The sequence below is a fragment of the Photinus pyralis genome, unplaced genomic scaffold (assembly GCF_008802855.1).
Source record: "Photinus pyralis isolate 1611_PpyrPB1 unplaced genomic scaffold, Ppyr1.3 Ppyr1.4_LG1, whole genome shotgun sequence".
Lineage (NCBI taxonomy): Eukaryota > Metazoa > Arthropoda > Insecta > Coleoptera > Lampyridae > Photinus > Photinus pyralis.
In genome coordinates this window covers 47,584,922-47,609,770 of record NW_022170249.1, presented here as the reverse complement: position 1 = coordinate 47,609,770, position 24,849 = coordinate 47,584,922, and the positions used below count along the sequence as shown (strand labels likewise).

At 40.2% G+C, this 24,849-nt stretch overlaps 3 protein-coding genes across 4 annotated transcripts; 1 reads left to right on the top strand and 2 right to left on the bottom strand.

The window, feature by feature from the left end:
* The first annotated feature begins 4,045 nt into the window (after positions 1-4,045).
* LOC116158658 (facilitated trehalose transporter Tret1-like) lies at positions 4,046-5,803 on the top strand. Of its 2 annotated transcripts, XM_031471481.1 has the most exons (3): positions 4,046-4,313; positions 4,367-5,534; positions 5,606-5,693. In XM_031471481.1, exons 1-3 carry the CDS (start codon positions 4,253-4,255, stop codon positions 5,610-5,612), a joined length of 1,236 nt encoding a protein of 411 aa, XP_031327341.1. In that variant the 5' UTR covers positions 4,046-4,252; the 3' UTR covers positions 5,613-5,693. The 2 variants fall into 2 exon arrangements, with proteins under 2 accessions (XP_031327341.1, XP_031327340.1); XM_031471480.1 differs by having other exon boundaries at positions 4,367-5,803.
* A 5,857-nt stretch (positions 5,804-11,660) lies between these two features.
* LOC116161948 (facilitated trehalose transporter Tret1-like) lies at positions 11,661-13,153 on the bottom strand. Its single transcript, XM_031475451.1, has 2 exons — positions 13,093-13,153; positions 11,661-13,043 (listed from the first exon to the last, which is right to left on the bottom strand). Exons 1-2 carry the CDS (start codon positions 13,151-13,153, stop codon positions 11,710-11,712), a joined length of 1,395 nt encoding a protein of 464 aa, XP_031331311.1. The 3' UTR covers positions 11,661-11,709.
* A 6,642-nt stretch (positions 13,154-19,795) lies between these two features.
* LOC116166971 lies at positions 19,796-24,282 on the bottom strand. Its single transcript, XM_031482201.1, has 3 exons — positions 23,860-24,282; positions 22,684-23,509; positions 19,796-20,876 (listed from the first exon to the last, which is right to left on the bottom strand). Exons 1-2 carry the CDS (start codon positions 24,227-24,229, stop codon positions 22,686-22,688), a joined length of 1,194 nt encoding a protein of 397 aa, XP_031338061.1. The 5' UTR covers positions 24,230-24,282; the 3' UTR covers positions 19,796-20,876; positions 22,684-22,685.
* Between the last annotated feature and the right edge of the window lie 567 nt (positions 24,283-24,849).

Here is a 24,849-nt window from a genome sequence, read left to right as displayed (position 1 = left end):
AGTATTATTAGGAATCTGAAAAAGTTTAAACCAAAATAAGGACGGTGTTGAAATATCACTTCTGATAATGGGAAAAGGTCTCCTCTCTCTCATGTTCTCCTGGTATACAGAAAATTTGTCCCTAAAGCTTTCTGACACTCCTGATACAAAACTTGTAAAGATTAAGCAAACGTCTGTTAAAATAATACTCGTGGAGGTGGAAAAAACCTGTTCTCATATCACCAAATTTGTAAAAGTTAAGCCAGTATGGGCTGAAGTATTACTCCTGATAATGGAAAAAGACCATCATGTTCCCCTAGTCGGCAATTTTTTAGCAGAGTTTGCTAAACTCTACTTGTGTAACAGAATCCAAGATTCCTGTTCACACATTATATTCTACTGATACCAAAGAGTACGATACTGAATTTATAAAACTTTAAACCAAAATAAAATGTTGAAAATCCTGGTAAATGGAAACAAATCTTCCACGTGCATCATCTTCTTCTGGTAGCCAGAAAAACAAGTTAAAAAGTAATCGTAAACGATTTACATAAAGCGCATTTCCACTTGCATTCATTTCCCATTTGTAAGATGCAACTTCTGTTAAAATCGTAAAAATCCGGCCACAAATATGAAAAATAGCGTTGCACATGGGCAATCCATTGTTGACGTGCTACTTCAATTTCAGTTTATGAGAAGAATTTCATTTCAATGCTTTTCTAAACAAGAAAGTTGGAGCTGCGCATGCGCAAACCTAAATTTTAAAACTAATTTACTATAACTAACTAATAAACTAAGATTTTCCTTTGTTCCAAGCGCCTAAGTATCAAATTTCACTTAAATAGTTCCATAGATAAAAAAGTTGGCACGGCGCATGCGCAAAACCAAATTTTGAAATTGGCGTTTGATTTTCCTTTATCCCAAGTGCCTATGTATCAAATTTCGTTTAAATTCTCCATAAATAAAAAAGTTGGCACTGCGCATGCGCAAAACCAAATTTTGAAATTGGCGTTTGATTTTCCTTTATTCGAAGTGCCTATGTATCAAATTTCATTCAAATACTTTTATAAGTAAAACAGTTTGCAATTCGGTTTATAAATGGTCGAGATGCGAAAAGGGCACTGTGAATTTTGAATCGATTCGATCCAACTTTTGGCATTGCGTATTATATGGCTAAAGCTATGCCCATATTGAATTTCATGCAATTCAGTTCATAACTAACGGAGATGTAAAAGCGATTGAACATTTCTAAACAAAGTTATCGTTCACACGGACAGATAGATGGACAGACAGACAAAGGAACAGACGGACAGACCAACAGGCAGACGACAGATAGCAATGCAAAATTATAAACGATCTTTAGGATCGTTAATAAACGGCAAAAGTGTAAAATTATGGAACATGTAAAAAACGGTTTTTTGTTTTTTTTACAATAACTTTTTTGTAAGCGGTACAGAAAAAATTCCTTCCTTGGTACAAGACTCGACACCATAACGAACCAAATAGCGAAAAAAGTAGAGCAATAGCTCTTAAGATAAAAAACTAGTAGCGTCGCAAAGTTAGCGGACGGACGGACGGACGGACGGACGGACAAAGTGGCCACAATAGCGCATTTTTTTTTTTTTTGTGGAAATGCGCTAAAAAGAGTTTTTTAACTGATCCTTCGTGTAGTAGAGGCTGAGACACCTTCAGATACTCAATTTGTAAAGGTTAAGCACATGTGTGCTATAATACTACTCCTGATAATGGAATAAAATCTCCTCGTCCATCATGTACTCCTGGTAGATACAAAATTTTACAAGAGTTTGATAACATATATAGGTACTTCGTGTAGTAGGAGCCAAACACTTCCTCATACATTATATCCTCCAGATACAAAAAATACGATATTGAGTTTGTAAAAGTTTAAACCGACATAAAGTGTTGAAAAATGAATCCTGGTAAATGGAAGAAAACCTCCTCGGGCATCATGTTTTCGTGGTAACCAGAAGAATTTTGCAAGAGTTTCTGAAACGATACCGATACCTATACTGAGTAGAAGGAGTTGATGCACCTCTTTGCACATTATATTCCTGTGACACTGAATTGAGTAAAAGTTAAGTGTTGAAATATTACTCCTGGTAATGGAGAAAGACCTCCTCGTCCATCATGTTCTCTTGAAAGACAAACAGTTTTACTAAAGTTTGCTGGCACTCTGTGCAGTAGAAGTCGAGACACTTTGCATATTATTTTCTCCTGATACCTACTAAATTAGTAAAGGTTAAGACGGAAAAAGGTCCCCTCACCCTAAGACTAATTACAAAATGGCAGAAGTTATCAAGATCTCCTCATCCATTATGTTACTCCTGGTAGATAAAAGAACTTTGGAAAAGTTTGCTAACTGACACCTTCTCTGTGTAGTAGGGGCTAAGACACCTCACACATTATATTCTCCTGATAACCAAGAGTATGGAATTTTCAAATATGTAAGTCAAAATAACGTGATGGTAATGGAAGATTTCCTCTTCGTTTTTCATGGTGTTCTGGTAGCCAGAAAGATTTATACCTACTCTGTATAGTAGGGGCAGAGACATTTCCTCGCTCTCGTGATACTACATTTGGAAACGGAATTAAACGGAAAGTTTCCTTTCCCCATTTTCTAGGGAACCAAACCAGCAAGTTTACAAAATACTAAGATACTAGACTTTCAATATAATAATAATAATAAATGCCTTTATTGCCCAATAACTCAATGATCGAAACAAACATCAGGTTACTGCATAATTGTGGGCAACAGGTGCAAGTTCAGGGACTGGCCCTTAAGTGCCGCTCCTGGTCTTCCACTTGAACTTTCAAGATACCAGTAAGACCAAAGTGGACAATTCTCGCGCCTTATCAGGAGAATATAATGCGCAAGGAGTTGTTTCTTCTAGACTTTTCATCACCAAGGAAAGGAGTTCTATGTTTCATTTGGGGCTTGACTTTCACTAATCAGGAGGATACAGTGTGTGAGGAGGTTAAACATACCAACCCTTATCAGGAGAATATATTTTTCAAGGAATTGCTTCTGCTCCTGATAAATGAATATCAATAAAATATAAGGTTTCTATGCCTGTCAGACCAACTCACCAACCTGATCGACGAGGTATTTTTTTTATCAGCAAGAGAAATATCCATATGCTTTAGTTTTCAACCCTTACAAACTTTTTATCAGGAGAATGCAATGTGTGAGGAGGTTTTCAATGTAAGAATCTTGAGAATCACCTCAAATCATCATCAATTTCAACATGAAGAAGCACTAAACCCCTTGACACCTTCTTTAAAGTGTTTGAAAATTTTTGAAAATTCTCGAAGGATTCTTGAGAAGGACCTTAGAAAACCTTCGCCAAAGGCTTTGAAGTATATGAAATATCTTGGAGCGCCTGGAAAGGTCATGAAGGTAATTTCAGTAGTACTGAAGTGTCTTTAACGGTTTAAAGGGACTAGGATGAGTATCATAGGCCATAACAAAGCTTCAAACGGATTTTGGAGGTTTTTGAAAGAAAAAGTCTTAAAAGGCATTAAGAGTTTCGAAGGGGCTTGAATGAATTTTTGATTCTTGGGCCCCTTCCATCGACTCCAGCGGTGGTAGCAACTTCTCCCTGACTCTAGGCTGTTGTCATTTAGACACTTGTACGCTTTTTATGCGGCCAGAAACCTCATTATGATAAAAAAAATGAAAAAAATAGTCACCATACTGGCACTGGTGTAAACCAAGTAACATAACCGGCCCCATTAACATTAAAAATTCAACAACGCTCCCAAGCCAACTTAAGTTGGCATAAAAATTCTAATTTTAATAAAAAAAAAACCTTTAGTTAGTTTATTTCTGTATCTGACACTTACTTAATTAATACTGGCTCCATTTCAAAAAAACACAATTAGATAATCTCGGATTAGTTCGTTAAAATTTCCCACCGAAAAACTACCTGCGGCACGTGTCGAAATTTAGTTTTGGGCAATTTCTAACCTATAATTGGGTCGATTCCAATATATGTCTTTCTGTCTGCGATGATGTACTAAATGCGTACATACCGCGATGCCAAAAAAGACGGGGGCCAAGGTTTTTCTGTGACACAAGGCGTTGGGTGTCAGTTAGATACGAAAACGCGAAGTGAGGTGAAGTCAAAATAGTGTGTTCGGTGTTTATTGGTTGCATTCAATGAAAATAGAGTGAGACCTTCACCTTGGAGCCCCAAACTCTCTATTGTTCCATGGGAACTGAGATTGCGAATTTTCCACGTCACTCGTCACAATGAAGCTGTTGAATTTCCCCTTGGAAAAAAGGGCGCTCCAATACACTGCAGTCTTTGCTTGTAAGTCACCAACTACCTATAGCACACTGATACCTTCACTGGGTTGTTTCCAGGTTCGGTGGCCACCTTCTCCAGTGGTTGCCAGTACGGATGGTCATCGCCGTCCCTGCCGCTTCTTCTAAGCGAAGACTCCCCAATTCCCATGACAAACGAGCAGTCGTCATGGGTTGTCGTCATCTGCCTATTCGGCGGCCTGTGCGGTGCCATTTGCGCCGGAATCACCTTGGATCTGATCGGGCGAAAAATGGCGATACTGATCTCTTCGGTGACGTTCATCGTTTCGTGGCTGATGATGGCGTTCGCCAATTCGCTGGCGGTCCTCCTTGCGGCGCGACTCATCGCCGGTTACTCGGACGGACTGATTTACGGAGTGATACCGGTTTATATCGCGGAAATTTCGGACGCGGGGGTGCGCGGTCTGTTGGGCTGCACCGTCACGATCACCTTCTTGATCGGTTCGGCCTTTATGAACGTGATCGGCACGTATTTGACGATCAAATGGTCCGCTCTAATCTGCGCTGCACTGCCGGTGATCATTTTGGTGCTGCTCATTTGGATTCCCGATTCGCCCAATTTCTACTTGATTAAAAACAATCACGAGAAGGCACGAGTAAGCTTGGTCGCGTTTAAAGGTGTCGAGGAAGCCGATCGAACCTTGGAGATACTCGCCGAAAGCGTGACGAAGGGAAACTTGCGATGTCTGTTTAAGAAACCCAGTTTGAAAAATCTGCTAATGATCATGGGGTTGAGATTCGGACAACAGTTTAGTGGTGTTATTGCGTTCACGTTTTACGCCCAAACGCTATTCCAAGAGGGAAGCGATGCCCTTTCGCCTTTGTCAGGAGTTCTCATTTGGTACGCCGTACAAATCCTGTTTTCCACCATAGGCGCGCTATACGTCGACAGAATCGGAAGAAAGCCGCTAATGATCGCCTCCACCATTGGATCGGTCATCTCCCTATTGCTCGGAGGACTTTTCTTTCTCGCGCGCGATGTGCTCGGGCTGGACACTAGCGGAATTTCGGCGTTACCAACCGTAATGCTCATCACGTACATTATCAGTTACAGTTCGGCGTTACAGTTGGTGCCCCTTTTTTTGGGGGCGGAAATTTTCGCGAGTAACGTGAAGGCGTACTCTGTCGCCATTTCGGACGGATACTACTTTATATTTGCCGGCTTGGCCTCCAAATACTTCCAGTTTACCATGGAGGAGTACGGGCTGTACGTACCTTTTTTGACGTTCGCGCTGTGTTGCTCTTTCGGACTGGTGATGATAATATTTTTTATTCCAGAAACTAAAAACAAAACCTTGGAAGAGATTCAAATGGAAATGAACAATAAAAGTAGTGCGTAACCTTTGCTCTCTTTAGGTGTTTAAAGCTGCATTCCTTAGTAAAAGAAATTAGTAGATAGCTATTCAACAATATTATGTGTATTGTATTTCGAAGCACCTTTTTATGATCGGATCATGTTTAATTAAATAAATTAGAATCGGCATAGAATTTAGATTTCGCCATCCATTGTTTTACTCAAGCTTGTTCAATCATATCTCTCAAGCTACTGAAGTTGTCCTTCTCAATTTCCTCCTTCTTGATCCAAATGCATCCCAAGTTCCCTCAAGTTCTTCCAACATTTTAAGTTGTTCCAAATCCTCTTCACGTTGCCCTTAAGCTCAATTCATTTTAAGAGCATCCAAAGGTTCAAAATTCTCATCCCTTTGCAGTTTTTTTGGCGTTCCTTTAAGATTCCTAAATTACTCTTCAATTACCAGCCAGATTGATTGTTCCTCACATAACTCCTATTTCCAGCACTTCTTCATCAAACTCAATTCCCATCCTAATCTCCGCACGTTCTCCTAAAATGTTTCTCATCTCGGGTAAACTGCTCGCAAGTTGTTTTCAAGTTTCTCTTAAGCTTCTCGCAAGTTTTTTGGTTTTCCCCTAATTTTCATCGAGTTTTTCTAAAATTGGTTGTTCAATCGTGTTCCATTGTTTAAAGAGTTTTACACAAACGATTCGGGATTTACTGATATTCCATTTGAGAGAGTCGAGTACTTATTGAATTCTCTGCTTTCAAGGAAGTAGGTATTAGGGGGAGTTGTGCGTGGGAAAATTCTGAGGACAGTGGGAACTTTTTAGCGCATTTCCACAAAAAAAAAATGCGCTATTGTGGCCACTTTGTCCGTCCGTCCGTCCGTCCGTCCGCTCGTTTTGCGACGCTACTAGTTCTTTATCTTAAGAGTTATTGTTCTACTTTTTTCGCTATTTGGTTCGTTATGGTGTCGAGTCTTGTACCAAGGAAGGAATTTTTTCTGTACCGCTTACAAAAAAAAGTTATTGTAAAAAAAAACAAAAAACCGTTTTTTACATGTTCCATAATTTTACCCTTTTGCCGTTTATTAACGATCCTAGAGATCGTTTATAATTTTGCATTGCTATCTGTCGTCTGCATGCTGGTCTGTCCGTCTGTTCCTTTGTCTGTCTGTCCATCTATTTGTCCGTGTGAACGATAACTTTGTTTAGAAATGTTCGATCGCTTTTACATCTCCGTTAGTTATGAACTAAATTGCATGAAATTCAATATGGGCATAGCTTTAGCCATATAATACGCAATGCCAAAAGTTGAATCGAATCGATTCAGAATTCACAGTGCCCTTTTCGCATCTCGACCATTTATAAACCGAATTGCAAACTTTTTTACTTATAAAAGTATTTGAATGAATTTTGATACATAGGCACTTGGAATAAAGGAAAATCAAACGCCAATTTCAAAATTTGGTTTTGCGCATGCGCAGTGCCAACTTTTTTATTTATGGAAGAATTTAAATGAAATGTGATACATAGGCACATGGAATAAAGGATCATCGAGCGCCAGTCTCAAAATTTTCTTTTGCGCATGCGCAGTGCCAACTTTTTTATCTATGGCACCATTTAAGTGAAATTTGATACTTAGGCGCTTGGAACAAAGGAAAATCTAAAAATTTTTTTAAATTTAGGTTTGCGCATGCGCAGTTCCAACTTTCTTATTTAGAAAAGCATTGAAATGAAATTCTTCTCATAAACTGAAATTGAAGTAACACGTCAAAAATGGATTGCCCATGTGCAACGCTATCTTTCATATTTGTGGCCGGATTTTTACGATTTTATCAGAAGTTGCATCTTACAAATGGGAAATGAATGCAAGTGGAAATGCGCTTTATGTAAATCGTTTACGATTACTTTTTAACTTGTTTTCTTTTGATGCCGCCCGCCGCTTAATTTTTGGCAGTTTGGCCCGGGGGACGCCAACCCAAAGGCGAACTTTAACGCGAACGTGAACCTAAACGTAGCACCCCCGAGACAACTGCCAAAATATGGCATCCCGCGCAAACTGTCCGAAATACTCCGAGCCAACTACCGAAAACTACTGAAAACTAAAGCATATGGATATTTCTCTTGCTGATGAAAAAATACCTCCTCGTCCATCAGGTTCGTCTGATAGGCATAGAAACCTTATAAGAGTTGGCTCATTGATATTCGTGTTCCAGGAGCAGAAGCAATTCCTTGGAAATTATATTCTCCTGATAAGAGTTGGTATGTTTAACCTCCTCACACACTGTATCCTCCTGATTAGTGAAAGTCAGGCTTTAAATGAAGCATAGAACTACTTTCCCTGGTGATGAAAAGTATAGAAGGAACAACTCCTTGCGCATTATATTCTCCTGATAAGGCGCGAGAATTGTCCACTTTGGTCTTCCTGATATCTTGAAATACTGAAAGTCTAGTATCTTAGTATTTTGTAAACTTATAACTTTAGAATGCTGGTATTGTTTCCTAGAAAATGGGGAAAGGAAACTTTCCGTTTAATTTTCCGATTAAACCTTTTTAAATGTAGTATCACGAGAGCGAGGAAATGTCTCTGCGCCTACTATACAGAGTAGGTATAAATCTTTCTGGCTACCAGAACACCATGAAGAACGAAGAGGAAATCTTCCATTACCATCACGTTATTTTGACTTACACATTTGAAAATTTCGTACTCTTTGTTATCAGGAGAATATACTGTCCGAGGTGTCTTAGCCCCTACTATACAGAGAAGGTGTCAGTTAGCAAACCCTTCCAAGTTCTTTTATCTACCAGGAGTAACATAATGGATGAGGAGTTCTTGATCACTTCCGCCATTCTGCAATTTATCTTAGGGCGAGGGGACCTTTTTCCGTCTTAACCTTTAGTAGGTATCAGGAGAGAATAATATGCAAAGTGTCTCGGCTCGTAAAAGTGTTTGTCTTTCAAAAGAACATGATGGACGAGGAGGTCTTTCTCAATTACCAGGAGTAATATTTCAACACTTAACCTTTACAAATTCAGTGTCAGAGGAATATAATGTGCAAAGAGGTGCATCAACTCCTTCTACTCAGTATAGGTATCGGTATCGTTTAAGAAACTCCTTCTGCTTACCACGAAAAGGAGGTTTTCTTCCATTTGCCAGGATTCATTTTTCAACACTTTATAATCTATGCCATATTTTGGCAGTTATCCCGGGGGTGCTCCGTTTAGGTTCACGTTCACGTTTGGGTGAGCGTTCACGTCCAAACGTGTGAAAGTGAAACCAACGCGAGAGTGAACGTGAACAGGAACGCCAACCCAAAGGCGAACTTTAACGCGAACGTGAACCCAACGTGAATGCCAACCCAACGTGAACGCAAACGCCAACTCGAACGCGAACGTGAACCCAATGTGATCGCAAACCCAACGTGAACGCAAACCCAAACATGAACGCAGACCCAAACGTAAACGCGTGCCCACACGTGAACGCAGAGCCAAACGTAAACGCGTGCCCAAACGTGAACGCGAACGTGAACCCAAATGTGAACGCAAACCCAACGTGAACGCAAACGCCAACTCGAACGTAAACCCAACTTGAACTCAAACGTAAACGCGAATTCGACGCGAACGTGAACCCAATGTGATCGCGAACCCAACGTGAACGCAAACCCAAACATGAACGCAAACCCAACATGAACGCAGACACGTAAACGCTTGCCCAAACGTGAACGCGAACGTGAACCCAAACGTGAACGCAAACCCAAACATGAACCCAAACCTAACATCAACGCAAACCCAACATCAACGCAGACCCAAACGTAAACGCGTGCCCAACGTGAACGCGAATGTGAACCCAAATGTGAGCGCAAACCCAACGTGAACGCGAACCTAAACGTAGCATCCCTGGCACAACTGATGCCAAAATATGGCATCCCGCGCAAACTTTGCGAAATACCCCGGGTCAAAATTAAGCGGCGGGCGGCATCAAAAGAAAAAAAGGTCCCACGGTTCTCAGAATTTTCCCACGCACAACTCCACTCAAGGACAAATGTGATGGTATTAAACGAACGTAAAAGTTTTGAAGACGATTTCCGTTTTCAAGCCCCAACAGCGAGTCCTGAAGATTAAACAGTTATCTGGGGGTGTGGGGGTATGGTACCCCCTCCCCTCCGTAAACAACTGCCCATTGCCCCCCGGCGCTGTGTTTTCTGCAGTACCTACGGAGGAAAGTATTTGAAAATCTTCCCTTACAATCCTCAAACAAAACTTGAAAATTAGACGGTTTGAGGAAGAGAGGATCCTTGGGGTTTTCGGGGGTATGGAATGCCCCCCCTCCCCACACTAAAAAACAACTCCATTACCACTTCTGGAATACCGCCATAAGGGGTATTGAGGTTTGGGTTTAAGATGCTGCTCAAGACTTCTTTCCCCAATTTCGTAACTATAAATGCTGGGGCCAATAAAAACATTATCTCGAGGTGATGGAAGAGGACATCCATCATGTTCCCCTGCTAGCCAAACCAATTTTAGAGTAGTTTTCTACTACCTAGCCTGCACATTATATTCTCCTGATAGAGGATTGATGTAAGTTAAAATTCTTTCAGATTCCCCAAAACACAGGATTGTTACAATTTTGAATCATCAGGAACCTTACAATTTTTCTTCGGGACCAGTCAGGGAGTCTCCATAGCACACACTTATGGTGTCAAAACCAAACTCTGGTCACTTCAAAGCTCCTTCGTCAGAACATTATTGAAAATTCTCCAGGGTGTTTCTACACTTTTACAAACTGCCCCGGGTTCTACAGATTCTGAACACCCACTGACTTACATCTAAGCGGCGAAGCCGGATGATATGCCGTCGGGTGGTGCCCGCTTGCATAAACACATCGAAGGGAGGGAGGGGAGGGTTAAACCTTACCTAGATGGAAGGGAGTGTCACACAGACCCACTCGCTCTAGAGCCAAGTGGGTAGCAGCTCGACGGGCAGCCTTTTTCCTAAACCTAAAAAATTTTTTTTAAAGGCGTATATATAACTGACTTTCTTTTATTGCAACTTTACAATCCCCAAGACCGACTGTCTTTCCAAAACAAAGCTGATTACAGCGAACGAATCCACTCAAAATGCTCTCACGATAAAGAAACTTTTCCCGTCTGCAACTTAGTTGCTTATCAACAACGAACTTCTATCGGGGTTCCCCTTCTATCGCACCCATCGGAGATAAAGTTTTACAATAACACAATGCAATTGTTTCCAAATGTCCCTAATTTTTAATTTTTAACACGTAATTAAACTGTACAATTACAAATCAAAAAAAATTCTGATACAAAATAAGATTGACCTTTAATTCAAATAATATGATCGAATCTGTGACCAATCTAAATTAGAGACCACATTTAAACTTACAAAATTGAAATCCACATTAGACAGGGTGACCCATCGAATTATGGGTGCTGGGGCCAATAAAAACGTCATCTCGCGGTGATGGATAAAGACATCCATCATGTTCCCCTGCTAGCCAAACCAATTTTAGAATAGTTTTCTACTACCTAGTCGCACATTATATTCTCCTGATAGATTTCCGCTTTACACTTGGTCGCCTTGTTACAACTATCCAGTCCTGCTTCGTAGACTAATGGATAGACACCCTTTGCGTCTACTTTCTATTTCAAGTGCTTGTCCTAGGGTCTCATTTTTACGTCTTAGGTTAACTTTTTCTGCTTCCGATCATGTCATGTGACCCTTGCGAGGTTACAGCCTTGGTAGGTGTCTAGTTGATTAGGGCGCGCTTGGTAAACAACGCAACGATGGTCTTCCTCCAGAATCCATGAGAGAGTGAATTCTCTGTTGCCCGGTGACCACCTGTTGTAATATCCTTTCCTCTCCAGGTTTACCTAGGTTTGTCCTCTTTGTCGTTGCATTAGAGCAGGGTTGCGCCATGTGACATTCTCAGGGTAGGTTCTTATTAATACTTGGATAAACAATACAGCCCAACATTTTTATTTGGTAGCAATAAATAAGTTAATACTTACCTACCTTTTTATTTGTATAAATGAGTATTGTCGACCTATTACCAAGATTATGGCCGAAATTTATGGTTTTTGATCACAGCTTCGATGAGGGTGGCCCTGACTTAGCTCTATTTGGATATCCTCCAACGTTTTGTTTTTGGTTTCAGGCATAAATATAACAAGAACAACCAATCCGATGGTACAGCAGACGGCGAAACTCCAAAAGGGAACGAAAAGGCCGTAGTTATCTTTGGTAAATTGAAAGTACTTCGTCGAAACTGTTCCCAACCCGTAAAAAAGCACGGCCCCTATCGAGCTGGCGTGAGCTTTCAGGTTCGTTGGGAACAGTTCAGCCGCCATAAACGTAGGCATCGTCTGTAAGCCTACACTGTAGCTGAAGGTGAAGGCGATCAAAATTAACGCTGGTAAAAATGCCACGAGGGAGGTGTCGAGTTTGGTCACATCTCGGAGATAGAAAAACGATCCCCCGCTAAGCAAAGTACAAATTGCACCAATTAAAGACGCTATGAGTAACGGTTTCCTGCCCAATTTATCTACCAGTAGCGAGCTCAGTACGGAAAATACAATTTGGACGGCATAGAAGATGACCACCCCAAGTAACGGTGACACAAAAGCGTCGCTTTCCATAAAAACGGTCTGCGCGTAGATATTAAAAGGGACAACACCGCTAAACTGTTGAGTAGCACGGAGGCCCACTAACGTCAGCAGTTTCCTGTGGTTCATTCTTTTGAGTATTGAGATGAAGGCTTTGTTTAAACTTTCTTGCTGAATAGCATTTGCAACGACGTCTAACTTGCGGTCGGCGTCTTCTGAACCTTTCAGTGCAATAAAGCTCTGTCTTGCTTCTTCGTGTTTACCTTTCATCAGTAGATAGTTGGGCGACTCGGGCATCCAAAAAAAAAGGACGAAGAGGAGTATAGGTATTGCCAGGCACACCAGCGACACCATTTTGATAGTCATATACGTTCCAATCACATTAATCACCATAACACCCAAATAAAGGGAGACCGTAATTGCAGAGCACAACATCCCCCGTATTTCATCATCGGATATTTCACTGAGGTAAATCACAAGGATCGGAAACGCCACCCCTTCGCAGAAGCCTGCTATATATCGACCGGTTAATAGCTCTAGTAACGTAGTGGCAAACGCGATTACCAGCCACGATACACAAAACGGCACGCTTGACCACAACAGAAGCGTCTTCCTTCCAATTAGGCGCCCGATAACGCTCAGCAAAAGGCTACCACTCACACCGCCCAAAAGGTACATATTACCCACCCAAGATGATTCCTCCGCGGTTATCGGAATTGGGGAATCTTCACCGAGAAGTACGGGCAAATACGGCGAAGTCCATCCAAAGTGTAGCCCGCTACAGAAAGTCACCAGCAAACCTAGGGCACGATATTCCAGTTAAAAAATGCAACAGAAACAAACACTCACCAGTTACAGCAGCGCTGTATTGGAGAAGTCTCTTTTTCAAAGCGAAACGTTTCATTTGCATTCTAAAATCAAATGGAAGAATACTATTTTTTGTCTAGTTTTAATTGTTTAAGTAAGGTTGCAGACGTTATTAATTACAATCTCATTGTTTCATATGTAAATACAATTTGCATTAACATTAAACGTATTAGCGTTACTTTTTATAAAAAGCCTCGCTAGTTCCAAAACTCGAAATGCAGTATTTAGTTGTCCTGTAAAATGCGGGAGTTTGAAATAATTTGAAAGATGAAAACAGTCTTGCAACATCATCCAAACAGGTATTTTTTCAATTTAAATTGATAATCGGTTTTATTATTTACTACGATAAATTAAATTATCTGGCCAGCAGTTTTAATTATCGTCGAGAGATGATCGCTTAAGTTTGTGTTTTTTGTTGTGTTATTTAATGCAGGCATTTCTTTATAATTTATTTGTGTTTTGTATACATGTTTCTATAACTTTCAAACTTTGTTTCTGAAATTGGCAATAGTAAACTCAATGCTGTTTAACGTGTATAGAAAATAATGGTTAATTTTTGCTTTCGATTGCCCGCAGTTTAATTAACATACTTTGCTCATTCGTTTCGATTTTGTTGAAATTAGCCAATTGCTTGATGTTTGTATGGGCGTGTTTTATGTAAAGTCATACTTTTCGCCGTTAGTAGACAATACCAAGGATGGGAATGCTGTAGTCAAGTTACGACATCTGCAACTGTGGTTAATCTCGAGTCTCATCTGGCATTTCTCGAACGATGGACAAGTTCTCCGTTCGAGGAGTGAAATCCTGTTAACACAAAACCCTTCACTTCTAAATATATGTGCAGTGTGTTTCTATTCACTGATTTGCACATGTTCCGTAACTTAAACGTTAACTTTGCCCTTCAAGGCCTTGTAATTGACCTTCAAAACCGGAATCTCGCGAATGTCGTTTTTTTAAATCTTAAATAATGAAAAACTCAAATTCTGACTATCTAGAAAAGCTTTGAAACTAATGAAGCTTGAAGTTCGGGGTTTGTTTGTTCTCGTAAAGAAAAAAACGTCATATACCAACGACTACGAACCTTGACCTAGGGTAATTCTGAACCAAGGCGAAATCTATGGGGATCGACGCGACTTAACTTAATACGGATAAGAAGCTGTAACTTTGTGTTTCGAGGATAATGCGTCTTTGAGATACTTGAACCCTGACTGTAGTTATTTTTAACTAAGGTAATCCTAAATCGTTAATACTTTGAATAATGGGTCCCGAATATTAAAATCCTTAAAACCTTAACCCTTTTCGATCTTTGGTTGATTACCAAATTTTGTTTCTCTGGACTGAGAGGGTCCACCCCGTATACAAAGCTGGCAACCGCGACTTTTAGCCGTGAAGAGACTACCGAAGATGGCAATACTGTAGCAGAATGAGAGGCAGAACTGTGAACATAAATTTTTCGGTTCTGAATGTACGTGCAGTGTGAGTTGCCATTCATTACTTTCCACATATTATGTCGACTATGCCTTCCAATTCCTTCCCCTCCATTGACCATCAAAAACTGGAATGTGGAGAATATTGCTTAATTTTAATCATAAATAATGAATAACCCAAATCTTGACTACCTAGAAAGGTTTTGAAGCTAAAAAAACCAAGAAAAGTGAAGTGCGAAATTTTCGGTTTTAAGAGAACTCGCTCCTGGGGTATTTGTTCCCGGAAAGGCATAGGCTAGCAGAATCTTCCCTCCCAGAAATTTCACCATTACGTCTTACACTTTTAAAAAGTGACATCTGTAGCGGGGGCTCGCTATGCAATTAATTTTTCTCCAATTTTTCTCCAGTTTGGTTATATTACGACAAGGGAATGCAATCCCGCAGCAAAATCTCAATCCCGGTATTTGCGGGATCGTTAGATGTTAATCCCGCGGGATCCCGGTATTTGCGGGATCCCGCAAAATTTTAAATAAATTGGCATGAATAAGCAATTTTATGCGGTTAACTTCTGTATTTAAATAAATCGCTAATTATCACAATATTCAACAAAAGTCTAACTTAGAACTCAAAAAAATCACCTGTAAAGGACAAAAAGGTGAACTTCTAAAGTGCCTCAAAAATCATAGTACATTTTTAATGAAAAAAGTTTAACAATTATTTTAAAAATAATTTCTCCGTTATGCGTTTCATTAACAAAGCAAACAGAGTCGTCCCCTTGGACGACAAATTCCTCAGTCCCGCAAATCCCGCGGGATCCCGCTCCATTTATGTGCGGGATTAATCCCGCAAAAATTCTGCGGGATCCCGGTATGTCGGGATCCCGCGATCCCGGTATTGCATTCCCTAATTACGACCGTAGAGAATTTAGTATGGACCACTCCGTGCAAGCAGAAATCTCGAGTAGGTTAATGGATATAGCAAAACGAGTTTGGAAAAACAGACGCGAGTCGTATATTTTACGTTGGTTCCGTTTAAATTTTTATCCTGGTAACGATTACAGATAAGAATCCGCGATGGCGAGAGCTATCAGATTCTTGTGGGCGATAACTAAAGTCGGTTCTGTTTAATATTTATATCCCGCCAACGATAGGAAGGGGGAAAATTGGAGGAAGAAGAAGAAGAATTTTAGTGTAGAAATCGTTTTGAGAAACTTGGTCGCGAAATGCGAAATTGTTAAGGGTTGCTACCGTAACAGCAAATGGCAGCCTTTCTTGAAGGTCTGGTATGAATTTTCGTGTTGATCGGGACGTAGAAACCGCGGAAAGTGCATTATCATTGTGAGTTGGATTTTCGTGCGGGCTGCATATGAGGCACGTAGAGTTTAGCGACGAATACTAATTTCGATATGTATTTAAATTATAAGAGAGATAAATAGGTGTATACGTAAGAAGTTGAGTGCTCACAAAGCGGAGAAATGAAACCGCATGTAGCAAGCACGTGAATCTACTCAAATTCGGGTGGAACATAAGTCAAATTTGTCAACATATGTCAGACTTTTCTGTTCCCGTAAGGAAAGAACTTCATATACCAACGAATACGGATCTTCACCTAGGGGAATTCTCAACCAAGACCAAATGTATAGTGATCGACGCCACCTCAATACGAATTGGAAGGTACTGTGATTTCTGTTATTTCCTTGTAATCCAAAAACCTTGATATAAATATCCTAGGGGTACGACAGCAATTTTAATTCGTTTTCGATAATTCGTATTTGTATTGGTTTTTAAGAAGGAAATGTGTAAATATTCAAGTATCAAAACAGAAGATATGATTGTAAATCCGGAGACACATTATTGTCACGTCAATATACAATCGAATGTTTTTCATTCATTCTAAAGTACATGTGGTACCTTCTAGGAGTATTCACCAGGTTATTCTCTTATGAACCCATATTGACCTATAGCAAAGAGTAACTAATAATAAGAGATGCAGCGTATCATTAAATTGTGAAATAGTTTGAATCTACTCAGCGCTGGGAGGGCGATACCCTGGCCCTCTAGTAACCGAGTTGAATAACTAAAATGTGCCGTAAAGTTGGTGAGATTATAGGTATCTGCAGCAAAACGGTAACATTATTCATGGCGGTGTTGCCAAAGATACTCTCCATAATTTCAAAGCTGTGTGGGCGAGAGTCAGGTTACTCAAAGCAATGCGTATCAAACTAACAACAACATAATTGTCTCGCACTTCCCCGGTGATCACCTTTCAGTGCGATCATTCTATAAATAAAAAATATGACCTGCCACCTGTTTAATTCTTCAATTATATTATTACTGTCCTATAAATACTTACTCCCATTATTTACTATTTACATAAACTCTGCTTTGTACTTGTTTACATCTGCCCTCAATCGATATGCAATCAATATTTGATACCGCCCAGTGGCGGATTAAACCCTTTAGAGGCCCTAAGCATAACGCCCTTTTGAGGCCCCTCTCCTAATAAAAATTCAAAATTTTTTAACATTTTTAAATCAATGTGAAATTTAATTTTGATTATGGTATAATCACATATATTGGCCGTTTTATAATGATCATGTCTGAAAAACTGATGGAATACTCACATCCATTCAATCATAACCGAGGTGTTACCTTCCCTTCTACTTTAATATTAATTGATGTAAAGTAGGGTTCTAATTCAAACATTGTCTAAAATTTAACGTTTTATTGCAATATTAAGGTACCTACCTATAAACTATTACAACTTATAAGGGAACTTTTCTGGATTTAAGGTAAGAAAAATGAGCAATTCATAGTCCAATAATTGTACAATATCAGCCTCAATAAACATGACGGACAAATTATTTAAATTACTTTGGCCAAGAGAATTTCGTAAATGATTTTTTCTCGTTTAAGACAGGAAAAGGAACGTTCGCCACTAGCGTTACAAATAGACATGGTTAAAAATATTTTCAAAATAGTTTCCACATTAGGGAATGTAGATTGCAGCCCGTCAAGTAATACTTTATATATCTGGACACAATGGCTTTGCAAACCCACAATAGTCTAGTGGTATTGGGGGTTGTCGTTGTCGTTTATAAATTCCAGGACGTACAATAAACAAAAATCAATTTTTCCCAGAGATTTTTTCTTGCTAGTTATTAGTTTTGGAGGCCCCCAGACAAGATGAGGCCCCAAGCACGAGCTTATTGTGCCTGAGCGGTGATCCGCCTCTGATACCGCCAATCTCCTAATTATAACATGTTTAGCGCTACCATCGTATAAGCAAATCGTAATAATTACTTGATATCAGAATAAAAAAGATTCCTTATTCAAGGGCGCTAACGCTAACGACGAAGTGAAAACACATAAACAAAATATCGCAATTTGACAACAATTCATAATTTTTTTAAACTCATTACCAAACTCATTACCAAAGGCATTTACAGAGAAGTTGTCTTGTCATGCATCGAAGGCGCGAATACTCGTCATTTAGGTAGGTATAGTTTGCACCTAGGTGAGGACCTTTGAATTTATAACTGTCAAATTCAATGCTGCGACCTTTTTCTACTTGGTCAGATGAAACAAAATGTAATTGTACAGCAAGATCAAGGAATAGGTGCGTTTTGTGCTCGTTACGTCCATACTTTCTTCGAGATCGTTTATAATTTGTATTACTGTGAACTGTCTGTCTCTCCGTGTACCTACACGATATCTTTGTTTAGAAACGTCCAATCGCTTTGAAAAATGGTACACATAACACATGTAACATGTTCAAGAACTACTGTTTTTCAGCTACGTAGACCATCGGGTCCTAAAGTTACAGCCCAAACACAATCTCGAGGATGGTTGGGTATCAGCATTGAATAAAATAGTGTTTTTATTCAATGGTATCAGTTAGTATATCGGATTTTTGTATTAGTTTTTAGTATTAAAATTTCGCGATGGCTTACTGTGCATTGTTCGGATGCAACAATGTGCAACTTTTTGATTTACTCGACCATGCTAAACAAAAAGAATTTGGGGGTCTGTTAACTACCATTTTGAATGTCTGGCTAAAGAAAGAAAGCGCAAAATCTCTATAGCTAGTGCCACTTTGAGTTCATTTATCCCTATTATGAATGTTGCAGCAAAATCTTCATTGATTCAATAATTTCGCGGCGGAAACTTTAAAATGATTTGGCTTTATGCAAAATAACACAACAGAGAGCCAGATCGACGACATCGAGATTTTGTTTGATTCGGATTCCTGGTGCTTCAAAACGTGTATTCTCGTAAAGTGTAGGGGGTGATTTAGATTTTCCATTGTGTTAATTCCAGAGGAAATACAATCATACCGAATGCCGAAATAACAGTAAATTTCCCTAGGTACATAGCAAACAATACTTCATCTTGCTACGTATAAAATTAAATGATGTATGAAAATAATGAGGAGTTCAAAGGTCGATTTGCAAAATAATATTAAATAAATATGCACGATGTTATGGCATATGGCAACATTGCAAGTAGGAACCTGCAAGGCCATTGCAAGGCATAGCCATGGAGGTTGATTAATTAATAATATTTCATGTGGTTAGGCAACACATTTAACAGATAACTATTTCAACGAAACGTATTCCGTTGTACTTCTTATTATTAAGTATTCTTTGCCTATAGGTAGTTACATTTTCCATATCCTCCCCTGAACCAGAAGAACTGGTGCTTGAACAATCATTACTTTGAATGAACCACCACCTAAAGCAACAAGCATGACACCACAGAAGAGTGACGTGATAGAAATATGTTTCCGATGCGTATTTTCACGCGTCTCGTACTTAACGTGCTATCACGTGACGTGACAGTATAGTATGTCACCATGTGTAATTTCTAGATTAAACGAACTTACCTCAAGTGAAGTTCAATCTAAATTTTATGAAGCACCTCGTCCGAATAGATCAACCTAGTAGTCCTTGTTCTAAGTACGTAATTACCACGAGTTTAGAGAAAGAAAAAACCCCGTCTCCCGAATCCTATTGCACCGTCGTGCGCACATGTATTACTCATTATTTTAGAGTCTCAGGGGTATTGCAACTAACCCATAGATCACCAAAGAAGGGAATCGGGTGGGCGGGTTGTGATCTATTCGGACGAGGTGCTTCATAAAATTTAGATTGAACTTCACTTGAGGTAAGTTCGTTTAATCTAGAAATTTTATTGTGCACCTCGTCCTTCTAGATCAACCTAGTAGATGTTCAGAGTAGTTGCAATAAAAACCCACAATCATGAAACAGAAACTTTATAAAGGAAAAACTTCTAAATGTGTAAAAAACGATACAAAATATTTAGGTTACTATTACTTAAAATCTAATATTGCATTAGCAACAGAGCGACTCTCAACAAGAGGTCGGTTGTAGAATTTTGCAAACACTTGGGAGGAATGGGACCATCCCGCCGTAGATCTAATTACATCCAGACTTACTCCCTTCCGCGCAGCTGCGGAAGTTGCCGCATGGCGAGTACTGTGAGCTGTGAATCTCGATGTATCTACTCCACTTCGGGCTAACATGTCCTTAATCCAACGACTAAGAGTTTGAGAAGACGCCGGCTTAAAGGGTTGTTTTGAGGTTAGGAATAATTTGCTCGACCGCATAGGTCTCAAACCCTTAGTCCGCTCTAAGTAACCCAACAATGTACGCGCTACGCAGAGTCCAGGCTTATCGTTAAAAAACGGAAAAGATAAATTCGGTTGAAAACCCCGCGGAGACGAAGTTTTAATCCGCAGAGGAACTTTTATTTCCATCTTATCATTCGAACACGTTATGTTATCTATCTCTATCAAGGAGAAAGTCTGGACTCTGTGGGCCGTTACTAAGGCTAGCAAGGTTACTGCTTTTTTGGCTAACATAGATAAATCTATCGATTCATTAGGTACCAGTGTGGACAGATATCTTAAAACAATACATGGATCCCACACTGAATCATATCTTGGCAATGAAGGACGCAGCTTAAAAACGCCCTTGAGGAAACGTCTAATCCTAAAATCCTGTCCCAAACTTGGTGAGATAAGTAACGCTAATGCCGACCTAGCAGTATTAAGGACTCCATAGGAAGCTCCCTGATTAAACAGATCTACTAAAAAAGATAAAACGGCGTTTATGTCCAAGTCAAAGCAATTAGCATTTCTGTTTTTACAAAACATCCACCAAAGGCGAAGGCTACTATTATATTGCCTTAATGATGAATCCGTGAGTGACGCTATCGATATCTCCAACGCCTCTCTTGGGACGCCCTTAAGACTCAACGCCTGCTCGACAAAAGCCCTGCAACCAGGGTAAGTTGCGGGTGTAGCGGATGTGGCAACCTGTCAACAGACATAAGTAAGCTTGGATGAGGCTTCAAGTACAGAGGAGGTTTAATTAATAGGGCAGTATAAGAGGGCCACCACGGTTGTGCAGACCAAAAAGGGACAACTAACACTCCTTCTGCTGAATCAGAAATGATTTTCTGAATCACCTTAGGAATAATACTAAAAGGTGGAAAAGCATAAAAGTTCAAATCATTCCATGAAACTGTAAAAGCATCCACTAATTCAGCATAAGGGTCCCTTAAAAACGAGAAATAACGTGTACATTTTGTATTATTTCTTGAAGCGAACAAATCAACTTCCGGTGTACGCAAATAAAGGCAAATCTTTTCAAAAGCGAAAGACGCTAATTCGAACTCCATGTCAGGAGTTAGTCTCCGAGACTCCCGATCTGCCTCGGCATTATCTGACGAACTAATGTAAGAAGCATACAACCACAGCTGCCTCTTCTCGCACCATTGCCATATATTGCGTGACAAAGAATCTAGATGAGGAAATTGAACACCTCCCATTCGATTTATGTAGGAGACAGCCGTAGTGTTATCAATTCTCAGAAGAATATTCGCCCCAAAAAGATTAGCTGCAAAGCATTTTAGCCCAAAAAATGCCGCTTGCAGCTCTCGAATATTAATATGTGTGTTAAATTCCTCGCAATCCCAAAAACCGTGGGTACGTTTTCCTGCACATACCGCTCCCCAACCAGTTGCAGAAGCATCACTGAAAATTTCCAAGGAAAACCTTGGCGGCTCTAGACTCTTAGGTAAATGCAAATGAGTCTTCCACCACTCAAAATCCTCTAGTATAGGTGAAGTTAACGACATTATTCCCTCAAAATTACCATTAGCCCTCTTCAACGCTAAGAATTTTTGTTGTTCAAATCTTTTTGAGTACAACCAACTATATTTAATAGCAGGAGAAACTGAAACTACATTTCCAATAAATTTGGCAAATTCGCGAATAGTAAAAGAACATAGTTTCTGTAATCTATCCATGAAACGCCTTATTTTAATTTGTTTTTCCTGAGGAAGGCTCACTGTCATATCCCTTGAATTGAAAATGAAACCTAAATATTTAATTGTCTGTGATGGAATAAGTTGACTTTTTTCCCAGTTAATAAGGAAACCTAATTTCTCTAGAGTATCTATTGTAGCCGTAATATTCGTCTTACATGCGCCATAATCTCTACCTAAAAGCAGGAAATCGTCCAAGTACACAACAGAAAGGAAACCTTGTTTCCTTAAACATGCCACTATTGGCTTTACAATCTTGGTAAATAAACGTGGCGCCGTACTAAGACCAAATGGTACACAATTGTACTGAAAAAGCTTACCTTCAAAAAGAAATCTCAAATACTTTCTATGACCAGAAAAAATAGGTATCAAATGATACGCATCCTTTAAATCTAATGATGCTAGAAAACACTCAGGGGTTATCAGCTTAATAACCGTCCTGAAATCTTCTAATTTAAAATGTTGTGTATCTAAGAAAGTATTTAAAATTTTAAGGTTTAAAATTAGTCTATGGGAACCGTCTGGTTTTGGTACTAAAAAAATATTCGAAACAAACTGATCCTTCTCATAACGACAAGTACTAACAGCTCCTATAGATATAAGCTTGTCCAAATGCAAGCGAACAATCTGTTGTTCAGACGCAGACCAGACATGCTCCCTAGGAATGGAGAATTGTACTGTTTTTTAATAAACGGGATTTTATATCCCTGAATCCAGGACAACACCTTAGTATCACTTGTGATGGCCCTCCATGCCCGCAGAAAAGTGCCAAGACGTCCACAGTATCGTCTTACCTCTAACGGTAATGTCGGGATTTGTTCTGCCATCGCTGCCGCTGTTGTAGCACTGGATGTTTCTTTGTCCCGGACAGCATTGGTTGTGGTTGACGGTCCCGACGAAATGAAAAGTTTGGCCTGCCCCGGCGACTGTTGTCGGGTAAACGTGACAGGCCCTTTGAGTTTAACGAACTAGGCCCCTTACTGCGAAACTGGGTGGAGGTCACCTTCTGAACCTTAAGGTCATTAGAGGCTCGCTCTAGCACTTTTGCTGCCTTTACTCTCTCAGATAGAGCATCGCCAAACAACCAATCTCCAATCGGAGCCTTCGTCAATGTGGCCCGAGAAGATTTGTTTATGTTTGACGTTGCAATGAAACGCCGGGCCATCGAATGCTGATAATGGCAATCAGCTATTAGCCGTCCAGCATCGCTGAGACACTCTATTAAAGGTAGAGGGAAGTGTATCCCCTCCCCTTCTTGCAGACACAGGCTTAGCCCTTTTCCAATGGCTGCTAAAGCTGCTCCCAAATTGCCTTGCAATTTAGACAATCTTGCATCCCGTCCTTTAAGTGCCTCGGTGAAAGCAGCCTCAATCTCAGGATTTAGTTTGGGTACTCCCATGAACGTACAATTTTCCGCTGGAGGATATTTTTGCACAAAGGTGGCTACTGCTGCAGCATCCAATCCAGACTTTAAAATATTTTCCCATCGATCAGCCACAGCTGGATGCACGGCAACCGACAAATCCCTCTTCGGGGGATTAAATTCACCTAAAAGTGACAAAACATTGTCACTTAACTGCTCATTAGCTGGAACATTCTGGTCGTTCTCTTCCACAAAACCTGTGACGAAAACCAAAGTTAAAACTCCATCTTCTTGACGGAAAAGAAAAATAGCTTTATTATTCGAAAACCGGTTCCGAAAAGGAAGGAGGCAACAACACCAAAGGTAAGCCAAGAGGTAACGACACACCTCTCGCCTGATCCATCTCGAAAACATTTTCGAGAAAAGCCGTACATAGCCAACACATGTTGCCAGTACTTAAGGGTTTTCTACCAACCAAGGTCGTCAGGTAAAACGTTCGCTTACCATTAGAGGTGCAACTAACCTCCTTCCTCTGTGCCTTTCGAAAACATTTTCGAAACAAGGCAATACTGTTAACACATGTTAGCAGTATTTCGGGAAGACTTACTTTCAGGGTCAAAAACCCGTGCCTCTTCCAAAGCGCCCAATCTCAACACAGGGTTCAATAACACGTGTGTCGGAGAATGGGAATGGCTGGAATGGGGCTGCGGCGAAGCGAAATCCACATCAGCTTGTAAAAAGCGATCTTCTCCTCGCGGTGTCGTTGACTGAGAAGAAGACGTTGTCAATGCCGGTGAAACCACGGCTGTTGCCCCGGGATGTCGGTCAGCTGATAAAATGGCGTCCCTCGAAGTCGAACGCGAAACACGCCGTAAATTAAGTAGTACTTCTAACGCGATCTTTTTATTTTTCTTGTCCGCCCGCTCAGTTCGCCGCCTTTTGCGAGGCGAAACTTTAAAAATCTTACGCTTTCCCATAGTAACAAAAAACGAAAACAAAACACTGTCGCAGCCCGTAAACGTGGTAACACAACAACACGAAAAACAAGAATGAGTAATACATGTGCGCACGACGGTGCAATAGGATTCGGGAGACGGGGTTTTTTCTTTCTCTAAACTCGTGGTAATTACGTACTTAGAACAAGGACTACTAGGTTGATCTAGAAGGACGAGGTGCACAATAAAATTGCAGTAGTTTGTAGCAGCTAACGAAGCCTTTTGCAAGAATGTTTTATCTGCTAATCGGTTTTTAACAAATCTCCACACCACTACGCTATCCGATGCCAACGAAGGATGTTTGAACATGTAGTTCCAGTTGATCTCTTCGTCTCCCCAAGCTCCTTTCATCTTTTGCTTTACCCTGAATTCGTTGACTACCACGGCTTCTTGCAAATATCTCTTTGTATACTTATTGTATGTAAGTTTGGATGTGGGTGGGAGTACATTAGTTTCGTGTAGGTTAAGTGGTGTGTAAGATTTGTCTGCATATTATAACGTGAGGTTAGTTCGGCGCTGTAAAACTCAAACCCCGCCGCATAAACGGCCAGCTAGCTCAGATTCTTAATTAAAACAAGGGCTCGAGATGAGAATCTTCCACA